A 25,141-nucleotide genomic window follows, 5' to 3' on the forward strand; every position below is an offset into this window, starting at 1 on the left:
GGGTAAATGGTTATTGCAGTTGGTGGGACATGTTGCCCACTTAGAGGGAAATTATCTACAGTGGTACCTCGGGTTACATATGCTTCAGGTTACATACGCTTCAGGTTACATACGCTTCAGGTTACAGACTCCACCAACCCAGAAATATTACCTCGGGTTAAGAACTTTACCTCAGGATGAGAACAGCAGCAGGAGGCCCCATTAGCTAAAGTGGTCTTCAGGTTAAGAACAGTTTCAGGTTAAGTACAGACCTCCGTAACGAATTAAGCACTTAACCTGAGGTACCACTGTATTGCTGCATCATGGATAGTGCAAAGGGAGCATTAAGGGAGAAGTCTCTGCCATTGCTTGCGCACAGGCTAAACACAGAATAAGAAGAGAAGTAGAGCTGTTGCTCAGTATCAGAGCACCTGCTTTGCATGCTTTGTCCCAGGTTTTATCCCAGGAATTTCCGTGGAGAGCTGGGAGGGACCTGTCTCTGAAATCCCGGTGGGCCACTGCTAGCCAGTGTAGCCATTACTGTGCTAGATAAACAATGGTCAGATTCATCATAAGGCAGTTTATGTTTCTAAATATTTTGGGGGCAAAGGGCAGAAAGACAATACACCAACCTTCACCAACCTGGTATCCTTCAGATGTTTTGGACTACAATACCCATCTGTACAATTCTATGCTTTACATTGCTTTCTGGTTGTCTTTGCTGAGTAATAAAGACAAGTTTTGCCTGCTATGTATTAGCTGCAAAAGGCATGCTTTATCTGTGGTCTGTTGCCTTTCATGTGTCTTTTTGGATCTTTGCATTTTATAATATTATGATTTGAAACTGTAGTGCCTAGGCCCATGAAGGGCAGGATAGATAAATAAATACATGATTTGGAATGTAAGGGCTTCCCAGAGACTGGGCTCATTTACCAGTTGCTTGAAGGTATTATTTGGGCATGTCTGCACCTTGCTGCCTGTCACTGGATAACTGCATCCTCAACGGAAAAAGAGAGCCTGCTGTTGTTATAGTGAAGTCAGCCATAAACATAGACATGGGTTGGGAAGCACAGTGAAGTTTTCAGTGCAGAAACACATCTTTGTTTTGATTACATCTTTGGAATGAAGTAAACAGCACGGAATGCTGCATCTTCTACAGGCTCCTGATGGTTCAGCAACAAAGCGCTCCTTATGCTGCCTTGGGAAGTCACCAGAAAGACTGGCGGCTGCTTGAAAGAACATGCCAAGCTTCCTTTAAAAAAAGCCTCAGACTTAGTCCGAGAACAGAAATATGTTGCTTATACATGTTATAATGGCATCAGTTACCCAGCGGTGGAAACTGCCTTGATCCATTCAGGTTTGAGTTTCAGCTGAAATCATTCACAATCATTTTGGACATAACAACGTCTTGTGAGGAAGGCAGTCTTCTTTCCTTCTTGCTTGTAACCAGTTAATAGACGAAAGCAGGCCTGTAAGTTAACAGAAGTTTGTAGACCATCCTGACAATCTCTGGAACAGCTTTCCTCATCCTTAACAAGGCTGGACAACTGGAATTGTCTGTGAATAGTCAGCCCACCTACCTATTGAGCATGCTGCAGGAAGAGAACCTGTGGCCTGCCAGATGTTGTTGGACTAGAATGTCCACAGGTTCCCCATTCATAGTAAGTTTGCATATATTACAGCTATTGCTAAAACTCTAGGGGGACAACCAGCACCCTAAGCTGCTTTTGCCCAGACCATTCTCAGCTCTCTGTATCTTTCTCAGTCCATTTCTCAAACAGCAGCCCATTTTTTCTATCCTGTCACCTAGATCATGCCATCCTCACCAGGCAGGGTCAGTTCTAACATTAGGCAGTGTGAGGCAGCTTCCTCAGGTGACATGCTGGGGTGGTGGTGGTGTCAGCAATTAGGTGTTGGAGAACAGAGCCTGGCCCAGCCCTCCACTCCATAAGCTAGTTTGTCAGTTTCAAATGCAGTGAAGGATGCTGTTCCATCACCAATGCTTGAAGGAGACTTCAGCTACCAGTCCAATACGTGCCTTTTGCTTAGGACAGCAAGATGTCATGAGCAGTGTGTGAACATAGGACATAGGAAGCCACCGTATATTGAGCTGGACCATTGTTCCATCTAGTTCAGCCTTGCCTACACTGCCTGGAAGTGACTCTCCAAGTTTTTCAGACAAGAGGTATTCCCATCCCTATTTGAAGATGCTGGGGAATGAATTAGGAACTTCTGTTTGCAAAGCAGATTCTCTAAGCTGCAGCTGTTTCCCAATGGAAAACGTAGGTGTAAGACATGCCCCCCCCCTTGACAATCTGGCGATCGCCATCCAAACCATTTTCTGGCCTTTTCCTAGTCATCGTGGGACATTTGCCTGTAACTTCCCTAACAACCTGTAGAAGCTACTACATTAGTGCAAATGGGGTCCATCAGGTTCTGCTGTCTGCCAGCTCCTCTCCCTGCTTGCCTCCTTCCAGCTAGTAAAATGTGTGGTGCTGGCTGTTGGCATCCTCACTCTCAGCATTCCCTTTGTGGAATTCAGGGAGGAGGATGGAGACAAACCCATCATTAGTTGACTCTATACCTGCCTCTGGTTCCTCCTTACTGTTGGCATCCTTGCCTTTTGCCCTACCAGCACCCACTGCTAACAAGAGAGAGGCACTTGGCAACTTTGCTATGACTGTTAATGCACTCAGTAGTAGGACCTGGCTCCTTGAATCCTCCTCAGTCTAACCCTCCCAATCCCACAACAATACTAACTTGAGAGAGATCAAAAACAGTGGTACCTCGGGTTACATACGCTTCAGGTTACAGACTCCGCTAACCCAGAAATAGTACCTCGGGTTAAGAACTTTGATTCAGGATGAGAACAGGAATCGTGTTCCGGCGCTGCGGCAGCAGCGGGAGGCCCCATTAACTAAAGTGGTGCTTCAGGTTAAGAACAGTTTCAGGTTAAGAACGGACCTCCGGAACGAATTAAGTACTTAACCCGAGGTACCACTGTACTGGTCTTCAGTTCATGTAAGCCAGCTGTTGCCTGGATCATCCTCAAGGTGGCAGCATTTGGAAAAAAATCAGTCGTGTCACCTTTTTTGCATTTGATAGGCATCTATCTGTTAAGTGTCTAGCTTCGTATTTCATACGTGAACTCTGGGCTTTTGTTTCTGTTCAAATTCTGAATATGGGATCTATCAGGAAAGGATATATTGCCTAGTTTTGTAAGGTCAGCAACCTTTCATATCATTATTGCCAAGCCTACTTTGAATGAATTTCTCTGCTATTTTAACAGCAGATCCTGATGTGAAGGACATACCAGAACAGCCAAGGCAACATGTGTGGATTCCCCATACCCCAGTGTAGGAATTTTCCATTTCATACCTAATTTGTTTTGTAAGTTGCTTCAGTGATTCAAGAAAAATGAGGTTCACACTAGTCATCCCAGCTTGAGCAAAAAATAGTATCAGACAGAGATTTTACATTTTCATATAGATCAATAGATAGTTTAAAGTCTGGGCAGGATTTAGGGCTGTTGTTTTTAATTGAAGGGCGGTATAAGGGAACCTGTGGTAATATAATAAAGTCCCCATGTTTAAAATCAACCACTAAAATCCTAGTGGAACCCTAACACATGTTTACTCAGATGTAAGAAAGATTAAGCTCAGTGGGGCTTCCTTCTTAGTAAGTGAGGATATAGGATTGCAGCCTTAAAAGTACTTTATACACATTTTCCTGGCATGTCTACTTTTGAGTAGACATACACAGGATTGCATTGGAAATTTGCCTAGACAAGGTTTCCAGATGTTTTTGACTACAATTCCCATCAGCCCCAGGCAGCAGGAACAATGTACGAGGTTGGTGGGAGGCACACAGGTCACTTGGTCAGTTTCCTGCTGCTACAGTGAAATGTGTCACCTCAATCACTGATATCCTCTGATGGGGCATTTCTAGTGGTTTCCCACATCCCTGAGGTTTGGTTGGCCTTTATTACTGACCAAGCCCTTAGTGAGTTGGACCCTGCCCTGTGGAACTCCCTGCTAGTAGCAGTTTGGAAAGAATAATCCCTGCTTTCTTTTAGCCACTGCCTAGAAATTGTGTAATTTACACAAGACTTTGAAATTTGAAATCTCTTTTAACCAGCCAGTATTCCTCTCTCTCTCTCTCTCTCTCTCTCTCTGTGTGTGTGTGTGTGTATCTCCTTAGATTTTTCCTGTTTATTATAGGTTGTGATTTTTGCATGGTGTACAATACTCAGAGCCAAACAAGGCTTCCTGAAAATCGACAGTGCTGCTTACTGTATTTTTTTTTTATAAAAGTGAGGTTTATAAATAGTTAAATAAACAAATAAATTTCTATTTGAATTATAGCAATTATTTCTAAATATGCTTTTAGACATATACGTATGCAAATTTCATGAAACCTCTATCCTCTTCATTGGTGATGCGTTCTTTCTCTTTGGTGATAATGTAACTGATTGCCCTGTAAATAACACTTCCCTTCAGTGCCAGGGTCATAGACAGCTGTGGTGTTAAGCACCAGGAATCAGACACTGAGACTGCCCAGGCAATGCTCCGGTTTTCAGTTCTTCCAGGTCAAGGGGAACCAAAGATCCAGAGCCCTGCTGGATCAGACCAAAGCTCCATCTAGCCCAGTAACCTGCTTCCCACGGTGCCCAGACAAATGTTCATAGCTCTGGAACTCATGGGCTTGCAGTGCAGATGAATGTTGGAAGATTCAAGACAGATAAAAGAAAGTACTTCTTCCTGAAGCATGTAGTTAAGCTATGGCACTCCGTCCCACAGGAGGCAGTCATGGCCACCAACCCTGATGGCTTTTAAAGAGGATTCATCAGATTCATGGAAGAGAGGGCCATCAATGGCTACTAGCCACAACGGCTTTGCACCTTCATCATGTGTCCATTTCTAGTCAGCAGGTTATACAAGGTTTATGGCATTGCTGAAACATGGAAAAGCTATTTGATCCCTGAGCCTGGGAGCAGAAATGAGTATGTACCTTAAGATCGAGGGTATCATTTTATCATTTTATGCCATCTTAGATTCCTCATGGAAAAAGAATTGTCTGCCTCCAGTCTGGGTTGGGGGGGACAGCCTCTCCCCCTCTCGTTTCTGTACTAAGCAGGAATCTTGTCAGAAAATATTTAGTCAAGGATGCTGTGATGGGCATTTGAAAACGACGAAGAACAAAGAGGCCTGTTTTAGTGAATGGGTCACTGAACGATTGTGTCATGTTTTCCTTCCCAAGAAGCATCTGAAAGCAATTTACAATGTATGTAAAAGATTATATATATATATCTTAAACAACTGCATAAATAAAAACAACAGTTATAAAAACAGTTTAACAACAGCACAGACACAAAATTAATCCAGCTCTAGGACGGAATCCAATTGGGGTAAAAATCATAGAAGGCTAGTTGAAAAGGGAATTCTGTAGATAACATCTTATCAGGTGGGTAGTGATAATTAGATGGCTCCAGAAACCATTGATTGTATCCAGCATTAATTTTACTCAGAATTGGCTCATTCTTATGGTTCTTTGATTAGGGCTTAGCTGGATAAAACCCACTACTTTGAAGAAGTGAAAAGGTTGTGGACCATTATTAGGGGAACACAATTTAAATCCATGCTCTATAGACCCCTACTATATTGTGACTGTAAGCTGGGAGAGTGAATGTGATAGCAGGAAGATTTGGGGGCATATGTCCACTAACCCCTTGCTACCCTTTATCATCAGACCTGGCTGACAAACCCAGGAGAACTGTCCCTAAGGTAAACAAAAGGGGGACAAAAGATACTTTAATCAACCTTGTCATATCCATGGCTTCCTATTTTTTGGAAAAAAAAAAGGAAGAAAAAGGCCAATTTATCACAGCGACAGAGAAAGTGCACATGTCTATATATTGAATCAATGGCTAGAGATGCTGCAAGCATTATCATCCTACTGATGAATAAAGTCCATATTCCTCAGAGCACTGGGAGAAGCCTTTGATTTTGATGTGTTTTACGTGGGCAAAAGATGAAATGGAGTGTGTTATCCTGAGTCTGCCTTATGGATTGAATAACATTATCTTTGAAGGGAGAGGACAAAAAAAGGTCTGCTTTTTGCATTGATCATTGTATGCGTCTGCTGGCAAATTTCCTGATTAGATGCTTCTCCTTCACTTCCTAGATCTGACTTCAGCCTGTTTAATGAGCCCTCTAATGCAGTGTCATTACTATCAATCTGAGTGTCTCTGGTGCAGGAATGAACCAAGACCCACGGCTATCTAGGGGTGGGGAATAATTGGCCAGGCAAGAATACATCTGAGTGAGGATAGGGGAGAAATTAAATTCAGTTCACATTTAAATGTGACCTAATTCATACTTCCTAAAACAATATAAGAACCAAACCACAGCTATCCTTCAAAATCTACACTTTTCTGAATTTTGCATTGTCGTTCTCCAGTAAATGTGTACAAAATGTGTAGAAAAATGCATATAGTAAGGTAAATTGTATATAAAAATGCATATAGTAGTAAAAATAACATTCTAATGTATAGTGGTACCTCCAGTTAAGAACTTAATTCGTTCTGGAGGTCTGTTGTTAACCTGAAACTATTCTTAACCTGAAGCACTACTTTAGCTAATGGGGCCTCCTGCTGCTGCCGCGCTGCCGGAGCACGATTTCTGTTCTCATCCTGAAGCAAAGTTCTTAACCCAAGGCACTATTTCTGGGTTAGCAGAGTCTGTAACCTGAAGTGTCTGTAACCCAAGGTACCACTGTATTGTATATGGGGAAATTGCTTTGCAAAAATGTGTACTGTTGCATGAACCCCAATTTCAGAGTAGCAGGAGATTCTAGGGATGCCAGTGCTTACCTAGGGTTTGGTGTCCTTGGAATGGTTAATGGAGGCTCTGGCATGTTTAGTATATGTGGTTTTATTTGCACATGTATACAGTCCATGGAAGGGCTCACAGCATTAACGCTCTAACAGTTATTGCTTTCTCATGAGACTTTGAGGGGGTCTCCAAAGCCATAGCTTTGGATTTCGCACACAGAGTAATTCAAGCCTCCTTATCCCTCTTCCAGATTCCTGCATCAGCCTAAACTCACACACAGATTAGCCCCGCATTAGGGTGACATGGCACCCAGCTATATGGGGTGGGAATAGGCCTACCCCCATCCTCCTGAAAACGTCTCCCATTTTCCCTATGGCAGCATATCTCTTCTTAGCTAACTTCTTACACATGCAAATGGATGTCTCCCAGCCCCACTATCCTAACAATTGCTCCTCTTCTGCCCAGTACTTCTATCTGGGTCTGGAGCCTATTAATTAGGTAGCAATATTTATTATCTTGGGTTTGAACACCTTCTAATAAAGGTTGTGGGCAGCTCTTAGTCATGGACAGCTCTTGGCAATGTTTCAAGGTTATTCACCTGTTAAAGGAGCACTGGCGTTAAGTCATAAGGTCTCTGAGAATGTTTGTTGCCAAGATATAAAAGGGATTGGAAACTCACCTTGATGAACATCAGCATAGACCATGACTGTATAGGGTGCTACTTATCGGCCATTGGAGGAGTCCTACCATTGCTCTTCCATGGGATTCCTGGTGACTGAAGGAACATAAGTTGTCTGTCTTTTGCTTTTGCTTTTGCTTTTCTCTTTGTTTCTTGTTTTGTTTTGTTTTCAACTGGCCTACAGATTAAACCCATTTATCAAGGAACAGACTTGGTGTGCTGCTCTTTGCCTTGTATGAATCCAAAAAAGACCTCTTTTCTTGGTAGAACACAGATCAAGTCAGGAAAAAGCACTTCAGGCAGGCAGTAAACAGGGACAAAAAGGTGATATGGCTTCAGAAGAGTGGGTGCAGCTTAGGGAGAAAGTATGCCTTTCAAGGGCTAGACAGATAAGCCTAGATGTGCGTTCCCCAGCCTCGGGCTAATAGCATGATCCCACTTTTTAGTGAAGACAGCATTGCCCTGCACCCATGCAACATATGCCTAAGGGTATAGTATCTTGTAAAATAAAGGAATTACAAACAAAAAAGCAGAGAAAATAAATCTTGTCCAAGTTACAGAGATGGAGAAAGAATTCCTAAAGTTCCCAGTATGGCCCAAATGATTGTTGTTGCTTTTTCTTTGACTCTTGTTTCATATTTTGCCTACATGCCTGAGCCTGTTCCCATTCATATTATAATTATAGCTCTGCTTGCTAACCGTGATTTTGAAAAATTAATTAAATCCTAACTATAAAACTTTTACCTATTTGGAAAGGAAAAGAAAAGGTTCTGATGATCAAATGTAAAGTTTTATTTTCACATGTAATCTTCAATGTACGAGACAGAAAAACAGCTAAATTGGATTCTATATCATTTTGTGCAGCTGAGAAAATATGGCTTAGATGTGCTAGGAGCATCTCAACTCACTTCTGTTGGCAAGCAAGCTCTACATTTTTTACCTGTTGAAGTCTTTAATGGTAGCCCAGCACATGGTGTATTATGGCAGTCCTGCCTAGTGATTATTACAGTGTGAAATTTAAGCACATGCTTAACCATCTCATGTAAATTCAGTGAGACCACAGAGTTCTTGTGTTCCATCTAGTCTAAGTCTACAGCCCTAGACACACTTGCCTGAGAGTAAGGGCACTTCCAGACTGCCATGACAAATTCAGATTTCACAGTTGGAGTGGATTGGGATGTTCTGAGGGGTCTGCTTCCTTAGCACATTTCCTACATTCTGCCCTGGGATGATCTGGGGCTCATCTCAGCTTTGGTTCTGGCTTCAGGATTCAGCCAAACCCAGCAGACATTCCTATTAATCTCCCTGCAAGCCAAGGATGAATGCTAAATAAGCAGGTCATCTGGAAGCACCCTAAGTCCCATTGAAAATGGGGCATATATAAGAGTAGTCATGTTTAGGATTGCACAAACTGTTACACTCAATGGGACTTCAGTTAGTCATGAGCACAGGAAGGGTTATGCTATGACAGTCCTTCAATGCTAGTAGTTTGCCTTAGTAATTACATATGTGCCCCTTATGTCTAAGTGTGTGCTGTGTAGCTAATAAAACGTGTAAAACTTCACCTGAAAGCAGGCCTATTGCCTCCAAGTCAGAAAGAACTGTCCTTGAGCAGAGCAGGTGTAGTCCAACAATCTCTGGAGGGCCACAGTTTCCCTGTTCCACTACAGACTGTAGGTATGGAGTTGTGTTTTTGAATGTTCTTTCATGTTAAAAGTTCCCTGCAAGTAGAAATCTTGTATTGCAAGAATAACCAAGCATTCAAAACCAAACCAGCCCAGCTGGAATAGAAGCAAATGCTGGATATTCTTTATCCCTTCCTCCCAGGGTTCTCCTTGGTTTATACAGGGGAGCAGTATTAGCTCTTCAAAGTCTCAGACTAGAGGTCTTTCTTACCTTTGCTATCTTAGGTCCTTCTAAGCAGAGATTCTTGGGACAGAACTCGGGAACATCTGCATTCAAAGTGTCTACTCTGTCACTGAGCTATGGGCCCATCCTGAGCTCACCTCTGGTCAGGAGCAGCGCTGTGCTGGTCCGGGGGGGGAGGAGGAGGTTACCGTGGGGCGAGGTCCAGGACCTGAGTTGAGGGTCGGCAGACAGTCCTCCACGGGCGAAGCGGGGTCCACAGAGGGAAGCCGGGCAAGGACAGGAACTCTGGGGGAACAGGACTGGATGCTGGCCGAAACAGCTCATCAACGATGTTGCTCCCGCAACCTGGGACCGGGCTGACTGGCCTTTATCTTCTCTGAGGCCAGGGGCGGTCCCGGCCCCCAGGAGACCTGCCTCTCCTGGCCTTAAGGCGAGCACTCCTCCTGGGAGAAACCAGCTCCCTTCGCCTCTCTGCCCTGAGCCTCTGCAGTTCAGGAGAGGCTGAAGGGTTACTGGGCCCAGGGGGAGACTCACCTGTAGGCACTGAGTCCTCAACCACCTCTGGAGCCAGAGTGGATTTACCTGGTTCCTGCTCCTGAGGATCCGGCACAGGTGCAGGCGCTTCAGAATCAAGGCCCTGCCCCAGTTCAGCCGGCCCTAGAGGCGGGGACTCCTGTGCAGGCTGGGATTCCTCCAGTTCAGCCTCTGAATCAGATTCCCAGGCCATCACAAGTGCTCTCTATTAAACGACACCAGCCAAAGTTAATGCTATGCTTAATATTTTATTCATATTTTCATGTAAACATCATTTGCTTGGTAGGCACAATATAACAAAAGCTCTAAAGCAACAAATAACAATTAAAACAAGTGTTCCGGTTCTCTTCCTTCAGGCTGATGGTAAAGAGAGGCCTTCACAGTTCCATTATCGAAATTGAGAAATAATTTGCTTTCACTGGGAGAAAATAACCAATTAATTAGAGAGAAATTGAAAGCGCCCCACTGACAGTGTTACAGTTTGGAGTTCAGTAATGATTCCGTTTCCCCAGTACCAGTAAAACACTGAGGAAATGCTAACTCCCTTTCTGCAGTCTCTTCTACTACCCAGAAGAGAGGTGATTCAACCATTTGTACTTAAAGAAATAGGGCCATGTCCTTCAGAGTAGTCCCATGAAAGCCAATGCTAAATTTGTGATTAGACATAGGTGTGAAGAACAAAAGGTGACATAGTCTTTGCAGACTTGTGTCACTTCAAAATGCATGTGGAGTAGTTACATATGTGGATACTCTCTCACAAGGAACACTAGCATATCATTTGAAGGCTAGACTCTACCTTACTTTCAAAATACAATGGGTTTTTTAAAAAAAAAAAATCTGTGAGGAGCAAACACACAGCTACATGCTCCCCCAATGTATTTGAAACGGGCCATCTCTCTAAATCTCTTTCTAAGCATTTGATTGGACAATTGAGATTGGGCATTGGGTGATTATGTGCACTGTTGTAGTGCCATCATATCCAGACAAGGAACATACAGTCTGAAATAGCCTTGCGCTCCCAGTCATCTCTCTAACAGATGGGAGTATGTATGGGGCTCATTTTCGAAGTGAGCAACCATGCAATGTTGGCATGGTAGGAGAATGCAGTTTTCTGAGAATTTCAAGCCAGGAATGAGAGGGAGGGAGGGAGGGAGGGAGGGAGGGAGGGAGGGAGGGAGGGAACATGAATGAATGTCTCATGTGGTTTGCACCTGTTAGTGTACTTAAATCTTAAGTATCAGGATCAAATCCTGACTCTAGTGAAAATGGTGCAAATTAAGTGGAGGTCAATAAAGGTGGGATTTCAGTTTCAACCTTGTTATAGTAAATTTGCATGAACTGGACAGCTCTGATTAATCTTGACAGCAAAATGTTCTTTCAGTGCAATGTTCCAAAATAATATTTCCCAGGGATGGGAGGCCTCCTGGAGTGATTCCCACAATCAGATCTCAAAGCTAACAAAAGAGTTCCACCCACATCTTGCTTCCTGATGATACAAAAAGGCATAACACTACGGAACTGAGAATGAGATTGAACTATATGTGTGACTCATTAATGGAACACATTGCACATGTGTATGTGTATCTTGCTGCACAATTTGCTCCTGGAAGCAGCCAGCATTTGTAAATCCCTATGATGCAATTGGTCCATTTTGAATTTGGCATGAATCCACAACCCTCATCAACAAAAGTAGATGCTTAGGAATACTGTACTACATATTGACCCCTACAAGTTGGACCCTATCAATGCATCTCTAAAGCAAAGCAACAATCCTGATCTGGTGCTGATTAGGCTCTTGGTTTTGTAGTGTCTTCAGTTTACACTCAGGAAAAATGTTTAATCTTCAGTCTTGTTCGATGGAAATACTCTGAGGAGAATCACACCAAGAACAAATGTTGTTCAGCCTTAAACATGTGATGCCAAAAAGGATATGGAGAGCAGGGCTCAGGGTTTCTAAATGCACTTTAAAAAACAACACACTTTAGACCCTTATGTTAAACACATAAAGGTCAGGAGTAGACAGAGTAGGACCAGTGAGCAGCCCCCTTTATACTTTGTGCATGCTCAGGATAAATGCTTGATTATAACTTAGGTGTGAGTTCTTGTGAGTAATATCTGCCACACCTAGTTCAAAATGAAGTGAAAATTTGTGCAGCAAAAAGTAGGTGGCAGTAAGTCTTCTTAGATTTGCATCTGCAGTATTAAAGTTACTATGCTATGCAAACCTACCTGGGAGTAATCCCACTGGACATGGGACTCTCTTGTGAGAAAACATGCATGGATTGAGTAACACAGTCAATTCTGATTAAATCAACAATTCAGTCGTACCTTGGAAGTCGAACAGAATCTGTTCCGAAAGTCCGTTCGACTTCAAAAACATTCAAAAACCAAAGCTCCTGCAGCCAATCGGAAGCTGTGGAAGCCCCGTCGGATGTTTGGCTTCCAAAAATAGTTCAGAAACCAGAACAGTCACTTCCGGCTTTGCATCGTTTGGGAACCAAAACATTCGGGAACTAAGCTGTTCGAAAACCAAGGTACGACTGTACTGGAGTGAATACTGGAGCTCATCTTGTGAATGCTCCAATGCTGGTATACATTATAACTCTGCCTGCTGAAAAATCTTTTCAGGCCGTGATTGTGTCAGGATGGGTTGAGCCATAACCTAGACCCGTTCTGCAGCATTCAGAAGGTCAATTCACCATGGGAAATCAACTTTAAGTGTCAACTTGCATTTACTTCGGTATTATCATTTTTTAAAAAAAAGTATGATTTTTTTCCCATGCTCCTGGCTTTTGTTGTTTTCTCTTTGGTTCATCTGTAAAAGAAAGGAGCCACATCCTGGCTCAGCTCATTTCAACAGAGACAAGTACCCTTAAGCCTTAAGCAGACCTGCCTTCTCCCAAATAAAGTATTTAGAGAGATATATCTGCCCACTCTTTTTGTTTTCCTGGCTAACCTAAAGAATGACCCAAATGTATATGAAACACCTGGTCATTCATAACTATGGTTTATTGTGTGAATTGTCAAGTATGAGGAATTATTTGATTGAAATACTGCTCCATGGAATACAGTGGGACCTACATCTGAGTAAATGTGCATAGGATTGCTCTGTAAGTTAAATGTTGTTCTATCTCACACCCGCCCCTTCTAGCTCTACCTTACTTTTTAATTAAAAATGAATGGCTGCTTCTTTTAAATACCTCAGCTGCTGTCCCAGTGGCTATGACATTCCAAATGGCTTCATTTTGCTTGCACACCAACTGCAAAGTGCAGCCCAATATGGCACTTTTACTTTATGTGAAGAATAGGATAAAGAGATATGCTGGAATTATGCTAAATTGTTCATACAAATCTGATTATTTCTTCTAACACTTAGACAATTATACTTCCAACCTCCCTCCCCCCCCCCCCGCCGGGCCCTTTTTAAGCATTTCTCATCCTTATACAATTTTCTTCATATCGGTACCTTTGTTGATTTAGAGTCAGGCTAAATGCTAGTAGGCTCAATATATAATGATTTACCACCCAAATCCAATTTTCATGTGAACGAAGGAGACAGTTATACACAGAACGCAATGCGAGAAAATTAGAAAAATACCAGAATGAGAATCATTAAAATGACATACTGTGTTAATCCAAATCCATCATTGTCACTGTGAGGAAAAAGGTTAGCAACTGATTTTTCTTTGCTGTCTTGGAAAAATGATGTTAAGTTTAACAGTTCAACTACACATTTAGGTGAGATGTTTTCTTTAATTAGTGTGATGTACAATACTAGAATTACATGGGTGTGAGTGAGCTGTGTCAATGCGGAAGGGCAGGCACTGGAGTCTAAGAGACCTCTCTCTTGGGGCCTGACACGGTTCTCAGTTAGATCAGTGTGTGGTGAAGTGCTTCAAACTGAGAGAAGAATTACTTAAATTAGGTCAGCTCTGTTTTGGTGCTTGGATGAAGGATTAATAAACATTTATCCCAATGTGATGTACAGAGATGGCTACCATTGACCAACCTTTAAAAATATTAAGAGTGCACTTTTGAATGATCAGGGAATTCTGTAGTTCTTTGTGGCAAAGGAACTTTTTAGAATTTGGGGAGGGGGGAACTGTCATGTATGTTTTTCTTTATAAGGCAATAAACTTAGATGGGCCAACATTAAACATATTTGTTGGCACCAGGACTGAATACTTTCCCCCCAATTAATTAATGGGTTCTGTCCACTAATGTACAGTGCTTTTCTGTCACCTAGTCTGTATGCCTGTACACCAAACAATAAAGAACAAATGAGGTATTTTATTGTCTTGAGAGTTTAAGAAGGACTTGTTGGTTCAGAAGTATCATGAGGGGATGGAATGGATAGTGAACTGTCCTGTCAGCAGCCTGCATTTGTGCTTCAAAAGAAAAGTTCTCACTTTCCTTTAAAAGCTCCTCGCACAGGTAGGAGCATCAATAAATCCTTGGTGAAAATTCTAATTGACATATGTGTTGAAGGCAGTCTTGCCTCTTTGTATAGATGGAGATGCTCAGGATCTCCATCATTTGGTTAAAGGTTGAAATTTGGAGTGCAGAATGTGGATGCTTTCTCCCACCTTGAACAACATAAGCTGTTGTATGAATCTAATATGTGGGCCTATTTACATGGAGGCCCAATTCACAAAGCGCGCTCTCTCTCTCTTTTTAAAAAGAATGACAGGAATCAAGCCTACTCAGCCTTCTCTCATAATGCCTAATATGCAGTGCTGAAAGGAGTACACATACCCGTTTTGTCCACCACAGAATTATCCTTAGGCAGGTGGGTGAGTGAGCTCACTCACTGAAATAAATGATTATAAATGTTTTTATAATCATTTCACTGGCCATTGGAATAGGTGAGGTTTAAGAAGAAGCCAACCAGAAATCACCCTTCTTAAAACTGGCTTGAAAACTTGCCTTTTTGAAACCACAAGAGAAGACGTTCACATTTCACATGTGGATGCTAATAAGGCTTCAGACAGGAACTCAACAGGCAAACTGGGTGCCATGTGATGGAATGTTATAATACTGGACTGGGTGGGAATGGCACTTGAGTTTCAAAACATCAATGATCAACAGCTTATAGCTCAGCTGACTGCAGACAAAAAAGAACAACACACACTGTACTAGAGCATTTGTTCACTGGTGCACAAAATGGACCTCCCAGTCATCTTCCCTTCTTTTGCTCTATCAATTCTTCCCGCTTTCATTCCCTCCACTCATAGCTATTGCTGGATGAATGGCATACGTTCTTTATTCTCATTGTCCCCCTCATGGTCTTCTTCCTCTTCGCCAGCTTCACTGGTTTCTGTACTGTCATTGGCCATCTATGAACAAAACAAAGGAAACCAAGAGGTTGGATGGCCACCTGCCATGGATGTTTTAGTTGAGATTCCTGCTTGGCAGGGGGCTGGTCCCTTCCAACTTTACGATCCTATGATTCTATGCAATGCGACAAGAAAAAATGCCAAGGATAGCAGAGTTGGCCCATAAGGCAACATTTTTTAAAAATTAAAGGTTGCACACATACAATGTTAGCTCTACTCACAGTAGAGTTGTTAAAATTGATGGACCAAAGTTAGTTATGCCTAAGTTCACAAAAAGTGATCTCAAAGCCATTAGAGAAAAAAGAATGCATGTTCACAAACAGAGATCTTGCAAATGTCCTGTGATACTGATTATCCAGAGTGAACATAGAATCATAGAATCATAGAATCATAGAGTTGGAAGAGACCACAAGGGACATCGAGTCCAACCCCCTGCCAAGCAGGAAACAAGCTTTTGCCTCAAGGGACCAGAGTCAAAAGCATATCTTATGCATGTTTACTCAGAAGTAAGTTTCACTGAGTTCAATTCTATTGTATTCAAATACACGATCCCACTGTGAGGCGAAGAAAGGATCACACTGGGAGGTGGCCCAAAGGACAGAAGTTATTCTTGTGTGTCCTGGGGGCAGGTGATTTGCAGCTCACATTTCTTTTGGCTAGAATGATAAAGATTGACATAAGAACCAATTCACTGTTGACATTTAAGGCTGCACAACAAGCAGTGGTACCTTGGTTTACAAACTTAATCTGTTCCGGAAGTCCGTTCTTAAACTGACCGTTCTTAACCCAAGGTGTGCTTTCCCTAATGAGGCCTCCCACCACTGGTGCCCTTCCACCGTTCAGCTTCCGTTCTTAGACTGAGGTAAAGTTCACAAACTGGGACACTACTTCCAGTTTTGTGGAGTTCATAAACCGAATAGTTCGTAAATAGGGCTGTTCTTAAACCGAGGTACCAGTGTACTGCAGTAAGGAGTAAGGAGATCAGTGGCATCATGGACTGAGCAACTGTGATAAAAACTGCAAATGCAAACTGAGCAGTGGCGTAGCGTGGGGGGTGCAGGGGGGCCGGCCGCACCGGGTGCAACATCTGGGGGGGGGCGCGCTCGCCGCCTCCGGAGTCGCCGAAGAGCCTCGGGCGCAGGCTGTAGCAGAGCCCCATGTCTCGCGGAACCGATGAGCTGTGCGCACGTCCGGGCTGAAGGCGTCCGGCAGGCAGCGGCTCTCAGCGCTGGCCGCGGAGGGCGCGCCAGGCAGCCCCTCCTCACAGCCCCGCCGCTGCTGCTGCTGCTGCAGCTGCTGGGCCATGTTGCATTTTCCTCGCCTCTCTGCCCTCCTCCTCCGAGCAAGCGGCATCGTTTGGGCGACAGCGCCAGCCGCAACTCGCCTCAGATCACCTGACATGGACCCGCCGCCGCCGTGGCTACCTTACCGTAAATACCCCAGCCCAGGCAGCAGCAAGAAGAAGCTGGCAGTGGCGGCAGATTAGGGGTTAGGGGCGCAAATTACTTGCCTTGCCCCGGGTTAGCGGGCGCAAATTACTTGCCTCGCCCCGGGTGCTGACAACCCACACTACGCCGCTGAAACTGAGTTAAGAAAAGCAACAAGTCCCATCCCTAGTCATGTCCATGAATTTCAATTGTTTTGCTCTGAGTAAAATTTAAATTTGAATACAGCTCCAAATCCATATTATGTCAATAACTTTATTAGGCTAACTGATGTGCAGAAACTGCCTTATTGACAATTGGACCCACTATTGTTCTCATCTGCTCAATCCACCAGAGACTGACTTCGCATGCAGGGGAAGTCCCTAACTCACCAAGGGTTTGAGGACATGTGTTATCACTTAATCACCAGTGGAGTTTGAAAGCAACAGCCTTCCCATGCTGTTTTGCCTTCAGCAACTGGTACTCAATGGCATACTATCTCCAAGAGTGGAGATAACTTCCATTACGGCTTGGGGCAACTTCAGATGACCTACTTTTAATGAGCATTCATCCTGATTTTCTGGCGCAAAACTGATGTGAAGATTAATTAATTTACTGAGCATTCATTATTATATTTTTGCAGGATGTTAGTCATTCATCCATTGCAAGCTTTTAAATGTATTCTCTACATCACTTTCCAAACTGCAAAAAGTTGGATTCTTTTAACAAGCAGATTTGTTGTGCTAGGGAAACAGAGCACTTTAATCTATTTCAGATGCACAGACTGGATGTTCTGGCATACATTTGCATAACTCCCACAAAATACTGACAGTTTAGAGGCACCCTGCAACTTATTTATGGATCTATTTTCCTACATTAATTTGCCTAATCCTTTTTTAAAAGCCACCAAAGTCAGTGGCCATCACTATATCTTGCAGCAATAAGTTCTATAAATGAATTACGCATTGTGTCCACATTATCTATTAAAAAGCAAGAGTTCAGATTGTTATGGAAAGCAAACTGTTCAGAAATTTAGTTCTTAGGCCATAAAAAGAAATGGAACCAGTGAATGAATTATGTGTAGAATCCTCCATCACTCTTTCACCACAATGAAATATGCAACCAAGAAAAAATGAGCAGGGCATTGATGAAAAGTAAAATACAGTCCCTTAGGAAAATACATGTAAAGTTTGCCAATAAATGCCCTTCATATACACAGTAGTCTCGCCGGGTCTGTGTTGATGTAAAAATGTGTAGATTTCATGAACGTGATTAATTAAAGTGAAGGCTGTTTGCAAATGACTGTTCCTTTCTTGTTAATCCAGTGTAACTTTGCAATTCTATGTTCCCTGGGAGGATGTCCCAGGGTTATATAGATCATGAGATCTTCCACGCCAAGGGCAGAGAAAGAATTCTGGCTTTGGAGAAGGAGATCAGATGTTGGATGACACTTCTCTGTAGCAGCAGAAACTTCTATGCCCCTTGTCCTGCTGATTGTCAGAGTGCTGATGCCAGTAAGACTGAAAAGGGGGCATGTAGGAGCAACAGTGTAGGGAAAGGAACTGATCCAACACTTCCCATTCTCCCAATACACCCCAAAGCCAGAAAGAAACTTATGTGAGCTCTAATTTGCCTTCCATTTGGAACAATTGAAAGGGCTTTTTTTTTTAATAAGAACTCCCCTCCCAGAAATGGGTGGAGAAATGGATGCTGTCCAAACCTCTAAATGCATTGTTAAGAGATGACAAAACCTCATGGAACCAGGCACAGAATTGGTCAAGAGAGCATTCCACAAATAGGGAACCATGCCCATTTTGGGCAACACCCACTGCTGCAATGTGCCCTCCAGAGGGTTCAACAATAGTGAATGTGACCATCTGTCCAAAAAAGAAATTAGTCACCACTGCCTAAAACTTATTTTCACTTACCAATGGAGTTGGTGTTTTCTCCACATCCAAAATTAATTTTCCTATGTTGCCTCTGTCATGGATTCTTTGCATTGCTTCTTTCACCTATAAGGTAACAAATGCCCAAGTTACATCCCCTTTGTGATGCACATGAACAAACAAACAAACAAACAAACAAAAAACAGTTCACCTTTGAATGCAAGCATATTTCATGACGCAAATACAAATGAACTCGAATCTTTAGCCCAATGAAAACATGTTGAAGTACCAAAAATTGGATGAGAAAGGTGTGCAGTACATTAGTGATAATAAAAATGAACCCATTCAACCAGGTGTTAAAAGAGAATATTGAATATTAAGACTGCAATCCTCAAATGTGAAATTGCTAATCTTATGATGAAAATACACAACTCCTTCCTAATATAAGTCTCTGTTTCTGAGGGCCATAAAACTTTTTTTATAAAAAGAGATCTGGGAAATTACAGACTGGTTAGCTTAATGTTAGGACGCGGGTGGCGCTGTGGGTAAAAGCCTCAGCGCCTAGGGCTTGCCGATCGAAAGGTCGGCGGTTCGAATCCCCGCGGCGGGGTGCGCTCCCGCTGCTCGGTCCCAGCGGCTGCCAACCTAGCAGTTCGAAAGCACCCCCGGGTGCAAGTAGATAAATAGGGACCGCTTACCAGCGGGAAGGTAAACGGTGTTTCCGTGTGCGGCTCTGGCTCGCCAGAGCAGCAATGTCACGCTGGCCACGTGACCCGGAAGTGTCTCCGGACAGCACTGGCCCCTGGCCTCTTAAGTGAGATGGGCGCACAACCCCAGAGTCTGTCAAGACTGGCCCGTATGGGCAGGAGTACCTTTACCTTTTACCTTTTAGCTTAATGTATGTTCTGGGGAAATTGGTGGAAAGTATGATTTAAGATAGATTTAAGATAGAATTACCAAGCATATAGAACAAGTCTCGCTGAAGTGAAAGCAGCATGTGTACTGTGTACTTAAGAATAACAAAAAGCTTTTGAAAAGTACCTCACTAAATTTCTTTTAGTTATTTCTTAAACTTATTAGTTGCTTGTCACCTGAAGGTCTCCAAGCGACTTACAGCACAGAAAAAGATACAATACGTAATATCATAAACTTAAACATGGTTTGCATCTCGAGGGCCTCAGGACACGCCCCCGTAAAAGAATTCACACAGATACATATTTAAGATTAAGGTTGCTGGGCAAAATTTAGGCCACAACTTTATTGAATTACACAAAGTGAGCGGTATTGGCTTAGGCATTGACGAACTATAACTGACTCCTGCCCGCCTCGCAGGGAGTCTAGAAGGTAACCAAACGAGGGAGCTACATCGATGTAGATCAACGGAAGCTCGCCCCAATGTTCCCATGGTCCTGGCATGGCCCTAGCCCCTCAAGTGGACTTCGGACGAGATCCAGGACCTCTGGATTCCTTTAATGGAATACCCTTTTTCATGGAGGGGCAGGTAATGGCCGCACCTCGCCTCCCACATCCCCCATAGAGTCAATGCCTAACCGCCAAACCTTACAAAGTTGTGACAATTGCTGGGAGGTAGGCGAAAACCAAATGGCCAGTGCCAATTTGCCAAGTGGAGAAATTCCTACCAGGCCCCTGCCGCAAAACAGGCGACCAACCAAAGTCCCAAGCAAGGCCAGGCCACCGACACAGAAGAGGGCGGGAGGGTGGGTCTTCAGCAGTGGGAAGTAAGTGAGCATGACGTGTCCCGCTGCCGATTTATATCCCTCACGATCGCGCCAAGCGGCCTGATTGGCTGCCTAGAGGTGGCACAATTGCAGGACCAATGGAAGAAAGAGCCGGGCATAGAGGGGTCCTTCAAGCCCTGCACACAAGCAGGACCCTTCCTTAAGAGGATCCCAATTGCTAAAACAAGCCATCTTCCTAACCCATGGTTTGAAGTTTGCTTGTTTCAAACAAACCAGTGTTAAGATTAACCACAGTTTGTTGGGTACAAATAATGTAAGATGTGGTAAATGGAAACTGGAAGTAAAAAAATTTCTTCTTGCAGCTACACCAGGAATGGAGTGTACAAGTTCAAGTCTCTATCATTTGCCTCACACTGCTACACCACATCCTCACTGGACCACTAATACTTTAGCAAGGGATCCTTGCCAATCACTTATTTTGCAAGCTTTTTGACAGCAAATAAAGCCATTTAGAATTTCTTAGCAAACTATAAGGGTTTTCTGTACCAAAGCTGGAAATAGTTCCAGATCTGAATGACTGAGCAAGCATGTTAGACTGCTAGGTGAGACTTATCACCCAAATCCTGGATCTATTTCTTTGCCAAAAGAAAAAGAAAAGTAATGGACTACTCACAAATATGTGGTTTTGGGCTGGCAGCCAAAAAATGGTGATTAAAGTAGTTGCTGCATGCCCATATCTCATGCTCAGTGGAAGGAAATAAGCTTCCCTTGCATTTTTCTCTCGTACACAGTATCAGGTTTAACCCTCTGGGGAAAAGCTCAAGGTGTGCTTATAGGCAAATTCTCCATAATTTGAGCAACAGGTGCTGGGAAAGAAAACAATATGATTCCAATTTTTAATATGTAAAAATAAGGCTGCTCTGTGTATTGAATGCAGATGGAGGGAGTTAGGAGAGAACTGTAAAAAAGAAATTCTATGCATAGATGGAGCTGTATCAGATTTCTAGGGGACAGAAAAATAGTTTTGTTGTAGAGAGCAGCAAAAGAATTAGCCAAGTTTAAAGACCCACTTTTGGATATGTCCAGTACTCTTTCTCTGTGTCTCTATTTTGAAAAAGCAGTGTAATCTACAAGTGTTCATTTTGGTTACTTTACTCCAGGGGAAGTCCAGCTGTTTTTGGACAGAAAATCTAATCATCCCTGGCCATTGAAGGGCACCATGTTGACTCCCCCTGCTTTTCTCTTGACTGTGAGCAACATATATGCCAAATAAAAATACTGAAAAGGCATGAAAATATTTGGTGCAAAGCATTGCTGTCCCCTCTGCTGTGCAGGCTCTTTGCTCTTGCTTCTGTAACATTTATTTATTTAATTTATTATTATTACTATTTCTTTACATAACTTAAAATTGCAAGGACCCTGTCCTCTTTTACAACAGACCACCTTACTTAAGGGCTACAGCTCAGTAGAAGAGAAGCTGGTTTGTATGCCAAAGGCCCCAATTTCAATCCCTGGCACATCCGTGTAGGGCTGGGGGTTGCAGGCATATGCCTGCCCCCCTTCCTGCTTTTAGACCCTGTGAACACAATACCAGTTGCTAAAAGGTGTGTTAGTTAGCTATTTTTAACCACTTTTAGGTTTGTTTGTTTTTTACAATCAAACCATGTATATCAAGCAGTTATTTTATGAAATACCTGTATAAATGATTTATTTTATATGTTTATTGCATTTATATCCTGCTTTTTTCTTCCAAGAACATGGTTTCTCCCCTCCTCATTTAATCCTCATAACAACCCTGTGATGTCAGTTTGGCTGAGAGGCAGTGACTGGCCCAAGGTCACCCAGTGAGCTTCAAGGCCAAGTGGGGATAAGTGGTCCAGAAGGAACAAATCAGCATTGAGATAAGCAATGAAGGTGCCAGTAAAATGAAGCTGGTCTGGACTCAAGAACAGAAAGCAGCTTGGTGAATCCTTCCAGTCCAACCCTTTCCTTTCCCCCAGTGTACTTTGCCACCTCTATTGCTCAGCTGAATAAAGACTGCTGAGACTCCCATCCACCATTTCCAATCTTCAGGCTCATTTGGAATTTCTCTAAAAGCACGAAGTCATTAGTGTCTAAATGAAACAATTTACCAGCCCCCATATGCACCGAGTAAATGTTTAAGGAGTTCTGACTCAAGTGGGATACAATAACACTTAATTGCCTTGTGTTTCATTTCTCAGTTTGCAAAGTACTGCCCTCTCAGGACTGGTTCACGTGCCACATTACAATTGGAGGCATTACTTGCATTTCTTACAGCTGGTTTATATGCTGCATATAGAAGTGGGAAAAGGGAAGAGCAGTTTGTGAAATTTCTGTCCATAATACCATTGCACTAAGGATGTGGTTCCACAGAGGAAGCATTCAATCCTCAGCATCTGTAGGTAGAGCTGGGAACATCACCTCTCTGAAATCATGGATTGCCATTGCCAGTGAGTGTAGACCACAGATGGGGAACATGTGGCCCTTCAAATGTTGGTAGGTCCCAACTCCCATCAGACCCAGGCAGCATGCTGGTCAAGGATGATGGGAGTTGCAGTCCAACAACACAACAACATCTAGAGGGCCAAAGTTCCCCCACCTCTGGAAAATAAAACCCCAAGGTGGCTATCACCTATGGAAGCGAAGGCTCTGAAAAAACTCAATATGGAGGCCAACTGGCCAAAATATTGGGAGATTTTGGAACAGGAGGGTGACAAATTGAAATTGCAGAGTTTTGAGAAACTTAAGGATAAAGTGCGAGACTGGCTTCATTATTTTCAAATAAGGGAGGCCTATAATTTAGATAAAAAAATTGGCTTCCAGGTGGAAAAATCAAAATTAGAAACAGAACTGTTAGAACCCAAAAGCTAAGATACTATATAGAATGTATAACTTGCTATTGAAATGGAATACTGAGGATGAAACGGTAAAATCTGCTATGATAAAATGGGCACAAGATATCGGACATGACATTATGTTTACTGACTGGGAAAAGTTGTGGACCACAGGTATGAAATTTACGGCATGTAATGCCTTAAGAGAGAATATTATGAAAATGATATATAGGTGGTACATGACTCCAGTCAAGCTCGCAAAAATCTATCATTTGCCCGATAATAAATGTTGGAAGTGTAAAGAGACTGAAGGTACATTCTTTCACCTTTGGTGGATGTGCCTAAGGATTAAGGCTTTCTGGAAGATGATCTATAATGAAATGAAAAAGGTATTTAAATATACTTTCTTGAAGAAACCAGAGGCTTTTCTCCTGGGCATGGTTGGCCAATTGGTGCCAAAGAAGGATAGAACTTTTTTTATGTACACTACAGCAGCAGCAAGAATACTCATTGCAAAGCATTGGAAGACACAAGACCTACCCACCTTGGAAGAATGGCAGATGCAAGTAATGGACTACATGGAATTGGCGGAAATGACTGGCAGAATCAGAGACCAGGGAGAAGAGTTGGTGGAAGAAGACTGGAAGAAATTTAAAATCTATCTACAGAAACACTGTAAAATTATTGAATGTTAATGACATTGGAATGAAACGAAGTGGTTCTAGTAATAAGGTAAAACAAGAATATGTAAGGGTGGATTGATATTAGATGAAAATTTGAAGTTATAATATGTGAGGTTAAATAATTAAGGGTAAACTAAGAGGGTATGAATTTGCTGAACAAATTTTTAAATGGAATACAAAAAAGGGAGGTGTGAGGAAGTCATGAAAACAAGTAAATGAGTGGTAAGATATCAGAAAGAGGGATTTTTATTTTTTATCTTTTATTTTTATGCTTAATTTTGGTTTTTGTATTTTTTTTTGTATCTTTTTTTACTGTTTTGTAACCCTTTTCTTATTAAAAATTTAATAAATATTATTATAAAAAAACAGAAAAAAAAAGTTCCCCCACCTCTGGTGTAGACACTACTGAGCTAGATGGGCCAGTAGTCTGACTCAATATAGAGCAGCTTCCATTGTTGCTAGGTATTTTGGGCTGCCTAAGGAGTATAAGGGGCCTTTCTAGGTCCCAGTTGTACTGGGATTCTCTGTGGGGACCTTGCCTCTTCTTCATAATAGATCTACATAGGGGTCTTTGTCAGGCTGTATTCTGACCATGAGTTAGATCAAGGCCATAATATAGAGGTGGCAAGAGTTGCCAATCTTTTCCATGGTCCCCCATCCATCTGCTCACCTGGGAAGTCTTGTTATTAGTCATCGAGGGGGAAAGATACAGGCACCTATATTATGTCTGCATGCCTTCTGCTTTGCAGCTCACTGACAGTAACTGGATCAATGCCCTCTACCAATGCTTGGTCAGATAGCTCCCTGCCTCTGTAGCTGCTTTTTAGTAAACACAAGCATTCGTGCATGGTTTGATAGATCTTCAGAAGCGTATGGAAAGAAACTCATAGTCAAATGTAGCAGAAAACACAGCCACAACACCGAATGAATCATTACTGCATCACATCATACCAAAGGGAAGAAAGAAGCATTTCACCCACACTGGTGGATAACATGGTAGTCTCACATATAATGTAACATCTGGTCATTAGGCCCTGTTCCAGCAATACTGGTTGCTTTCATATCTCCAGAGCTGGTTGCATTTTAAAACCAACGCTGACACCTGCGTTTAATGCAACATTATCTACTGTGCTGTTTAAAATTTTCTCCACCTAAGTTAAGGAGACTATTGTATTCTGCAGACATGGAGATACGGACCTCCTTTTCTTGCTCTGCTGGATCTAAGAAATGTGCACTGTAGGGAATTCTCCTACTCCTGATGAACTGCTGCATAATAATCAATGACTATTTGGCTTCTGTGTGAGCAGAAAATGCAGAACCTGGTATAAGAGAGTGGGTACTATTTACTGCATTTTTATTCCAC

At 42.6% G+C, this 25,141-nt stretch overlaps 1 protein-coding gene across 2 annotated transcripts in view; it reads right to left on the minus strand.

Moving 5' to 3' along the window:
- Positions 1-10,122: 10,122 nt before the first annotated feature.
- VAT1L (vesicle amine transport 1 like) overlaps positions 10,123-25,141 on the minus strand; it is a 53,205-nt gene continuing 38,186 nt past the window's right edge. For both annotated transcript variants that reach the window (XM_079988229.1, XM_079988230.1), the window contains exons 8-9: positions 18,583-18,666; positions 10,123-15,230 (exon numbers count right to left, since the gene is read on the minus strand). In XM_079988229.1, coding sequence (XP_079844355.1) covers positions 15,129-15,230; positions 18,583-18,666 — 186 coding nt within the window. In that variant the 3' untranslated portion in view covers positions 10,123-15,128. The remainder of the gene's footprint in view (positions 15,231-18,582; positions 18,667-25,141) is intronic.

The sequence above is a fragment of the Podarcis cretensis genome, assembly GCF_951804945.1.
Source record: "Podarcis cretensis genome assembly, chromosome: 8".
Lineage (NCBI taxonomy): Eukaryota > Metazoa > Chordata > Lepidosauria > Squamata > Lacertidae > Podarcis > Podarcis cretensis.